This window comes from Pelophylax lessonae (assembly GCF_965119305.1).
Source record: "Pelophylax lessonae genome assembly, chromosome: 6".
Classification (NCBI taxonomy): Eukaryota; Metazoa; Chordata; class Amphibia; order Anura; family Ranidae; genus Pelophylax; species Pelophylax lessonae.
Genome location: NC_138773.1, coordinates 25,518,638 through 25,522,932, shown reverse-complemented (window position 1 = coordinate 25,522,932; position 4,295 = coordinate 25,518,638). Strand labels below are relative to the sequence as shown.

At 43.7% G+C, this 4,295-nt stretch overlaps 1 protein-coding gene across 1 annotated transcript in view; it reads right to left on the bottom strand.

Annotated features, from left to right (window-relative positions):
- Nucleotides 1–4,295, bottom strand: part of LOC309558505 (prostasin-like) — a gene marked incomplete at its 5' end in the record, with an annotated part of 32,663 nt that continues 28,368 nt past the window's right edge. Inside the window, one exon of the mRNA XM_082261585.1 lies at nt 1–410. Within this exon, the coding sequence (XP_082117711.1) occupies nt 81–410 (330 nt within the window). The 3' untranslated portion in view covers nt 1–80. The remainder of the gene's footprint in view (nt 411–4,295) is intronic.

The following is a 4,295-nucleotide window of genomic DNA, read 5'->3' as shown; positions in this document are numbered from 1 at the left end:
GAGATCTGTACTGGACACAGAGAGGAGTTCAATCTCGGAGAGCTGTAGAATTATTCTTGCAATGGTCAGGAGGTTCAGGCCTACAAGTTGGTCAGCAGATAGGCACTCAGCCAGTACAGCGGCAGGGTGATGAATGTAATCAGGACAGTGGTCCCCCTGTTGGGGTAAGGGTAAACGGTCCCATCTGCTGACTGGCAGCCGTTCTCATTGTCTGGGACGGGAGCCTGGTCTATGGTGATGGAATCTACTTGGGAATCGGCAACATAACCTTTAATCCAGCCAATGTAGGCGCTGGGCAGTATGTAGACTCCGGGTCTGTTCTTTGCGCCACACTTGTCTCCCCAGCTGACCACGCCAATCTGGTACCATTTACTGTTGATGCTGCAGGCGAGGGGTCCACCCGAGTCACCCTGAAATACAAAGACAATCAAAATTCTAAATCACAAAAATAGGCAATAATGTATATATGAGAGCAGTGTTAAAGAGAACCTGTCTTGGGGGCAATACTTAGGATGACGTTGCTGGCTTTTCTTTAGCATGCACATGGACATGCTGAAACCTTGGCTTCAATCATTCGAGTCACTGACCTGGAACCAGGTATAGAGATGGGAAATTCGACTGACTTCTTTTGGATCGTTACATAGTAGGTGAGGTTGAATAAAGACAATAGTCTATCCAGTTCAACCTGTGCAGGTGTGTGTGGCCGTAATCATCTCTCATACCCCTGAATGTTCTGATCCTTGAGATGTACGTCTAAGAGTCTTTTGAAAGCCACCATACTTCCCGCAGAAACCACCTCTTGTGGTAGAGAATTCCACAATCTTGTAGCACTGTTTATTCCAGGTCTGTAAAACTGAACTATCAAAGCCAAAAAGCCAGGGAGCAAGAATTTCCAAAAAGGAGGGCGACCCTGTAATTCTCTCTTGGCCAAGTTACTTCAACCCCAACAATTAAAAGAAATATGGGAAACTTTTCTTTTTTTTTTTAGAATTCCACTAACCTAGGTGGATGCTGCATCTGTCCTCCGCCGGCTCCAAGGCTGGGAACAGAGCGATCAAACACTGCCTATCACTCCATTCTCATAGCTCCCCGAGCAAAGAGCTCCTAAATGTCAGTCACCGCTGTCTGCTGTGCCCTCCCTGGAGCGCTGGGCGATGGAGGGGCTGGCTCAGGCTCTCAGCAGCACGCTGAGAGGCCAGGCTGGGCGCCAGTTCAGGCATGTGGGTGGATCTCGACTATATTGTCGTGATCTTGTCCAAGCCTTGGCCAGCTCTGTGATGTCAGCCGACAGTAGGCTTCGGGCCCTCTGTCTGCTGAAAACGGGTCACGGGAGTCAACGCACTGCATGCCTGTGATTCACAGGAGAAGTACAGCCAAATGAGCTCCGGCTGTACTTCAAACTTCTCCAACTTGCTCCCTTTTGGTTCATTATCACTTGCCCTCTGGAAGATTTACCCCCCTTCATGACCAGACCATTTTTTTACGATACGGCACTGCATTATTTTAACTGACAATTGCGCGGTCGTGCAACGCTGTACCGAAACAAATATCTGTCCTTTTTTTCCCCCACAAATAGAGCTTTCTTTTGGGAGTATTTGATCACCTCTGCGTTTTTTATTTTTTGCGCTATAAACAAAAAAAAGACGACCTTTGGGAAAAAAAAAAATATAATATATAATATTTTTTTTTTTTTACTTTCTGCTATTAAACATATCCAATAAAAAAAGTGAAACAAAATCAAAATTTCTTCATAAATTTAGGCCAATATGTATTCTGCTACATTTTTTTTTTTTTTTTTAACAAAAATAACAATAAGTGTATATTGATCGGTGTGCACAAAAGTTATCGCGTCTTCAAACTATGTGAATTAATTTTTTTTTTTAACTACTAAATGGCGCCAAACAGCGACTTTTAATGGGACTGCCATATTGTCATGGACATTCTGACACCAATTGGCACTTTTTTGGGGACCAATGACACCAATACAGTGATCGGTGCTAAACATATACACTTTGATAAGAAAGAAGGGTGCGCTGATATGTGAAAAGCTGCTCCCAGAATGTGTGAAAATAATGTGTATATATAAATGAATTAGTGAGGCGACTTATTGGAGTGATAATATAAGTTGACCAATCAAAAGGCTAAATAAATACTGATCACACAAAAAATTGTAGCTATACCTTCAGGTTCAATGACCCATTAACCACTTGCCGACTGCTCACAGTATATTTACTGCGGCAGTCAGCCCCTCACAGGCAGAGTGACGTAGATCTACGTCGCTAGCCTGTGAGGGTCTAGGGAGGGAGCGAGAGCGCGTGGTCACGGACCCCCCTCGCGCGTGTGACCGGAAGGACCCTGATGTCCGCCGGTCACTCTGCGATCGTCGCTGCAGAGGGAGAAAGTCAGGCGGCTAGTGTAAACAAGCCGCCTGTCATTCTCCCCTGTGTAGGAATAGTGATCATACGGTTCTACTATGTAGGACCGTTGATCACTGTTTCTACAGCTCAAGCCACAGCCAATCACAGTTAGAATAACGCCCCTAGGGACACACACAGCCCCTCCCTCTCAAAGTTAACCCCTTCACTACCAGTGTCATTTTGCAGTAACAGTGCATATGTATAGCACTGATTACTGCAGTAATGTCACTGGTAACCCCAAAAGTGTCAAAAATGTCAGTCAGGGTCCAATCTGTCTGCCACAATGCCGCAGTACCGAGAAGAGAAAAAAAAAAAAAAAAAAAAAAAAAATCGCAGATCGCCGCCATTATGCGTTAAAAAACAACAACAAAAATCTTTCCCTTTGTTAGTAGACGCGATAACTTTTGAAAAAAATCAAAATACGCTTTTTGCGATTTTTTTTACCAAACATATGTAGCAAAAAACAAATTGACCGAAAATGTTAAAAAATTTGGATTTTTACATTTTTTTGGGGGGGAATTTCATATTAAAAAATGTGAAAAATATTGCTATTTTTGCAAAATTGACACTTTTGTGTATAGCGCATGATCAAAAATCGCACAGGTGATCAAATACCACCAAAAGAAAGCTCTGTTTGTGGGGAAAAAAAAAAAAAAGGACGTCAAATTCCTAGGTACAGCGTCACACGACCGCGCAATTGTCCGTTAAAGTCACGCAGTGCCGAATCGCAAAATATGCCCTGGTCAGGAAGGGGGTAAAATGTTCCGGGGCTTAAGCGGTTAACAAAAACAACGAGTGAAATATAAATATTCATACAAATAGTGAAGTGAACTAGAATATGGATCCAACAGTCCAAATTTTGAAGAGGAAAAAACCTCTTCAATGGTGTTTAAATAAACATTTGCTCATAAAAAACAGGTGATATGAAAAGTCCAAAGCAGTAAATCAAATAAAGTGACTGGAATGTCCCTCCACCTGGTGAAATTCCTCCTTACCCGGCGGAAAAAGGTAAATGCAGTAAGTATACTCCTGTTGTTACAGCATGTATATATCCATGTTTTAATCACCTCCAAACGTGCACAGACCACCGGTGCAAAAAGCAATATAAAGCCTCGTACACACGTACCGATTGTCGGCCGTAAATATTCGGCCAACGTCCGATCGGCCGATTGTCGGCTTGTTAGTATGATGCTTCCGACAACCGACTGCGACTTTTCGGCCGAACAAAATCTGGTGTGCATGCTATAAAATTTTTGTAGGCCAACAAAGAACGGCCGATTGTTCGTCAGTCAGTACAGATTTCGGCCGACAAAAAGTAGATGAGCAAGACTGGGCATGCTCAGAGAAGAAAAAACACAGGGAAAGTTAACCCATCACATGACATCACTTCTGCAGTCGGTTGTTGTTGGCCGACAAAATTTGTGTGCAGTCTTTAGCACTTTTCAACCTACATGACAGCACCGGACAAAAGATGGCCGAACGGTCGGCCGACAATCGGTGCGTGTGTTCGGGGCTTTACCAGCTTGGTTTATACATGTTCCCTGCCTCTTACAGCATTGTTTCCTGTAAGAGGCAGGGAACATGTATAAACCAAGCTGAGCAATTCAATAGCCAGGAGGGGAAGATTGGTTCTCGAGAAGCCCTTTAGATGTTCTGAATTAGCACCTTTGAGCTCCCTTATCATTGTGAGATCATTTATGAATAAATGAATCAGGATTGATCCCAGGATAGATCCTTGGGGGACCCCACTTTCCACACCAGACTATTCAGAGTACTCATTTATCACCACCATTTATCGCCAGTGTTTAATCCAGATTGCGGACCCACCGTGTGAGCCGAAAGCCACTTCTCCTCATTGAAGGAGAAGAGAGCAGTGCC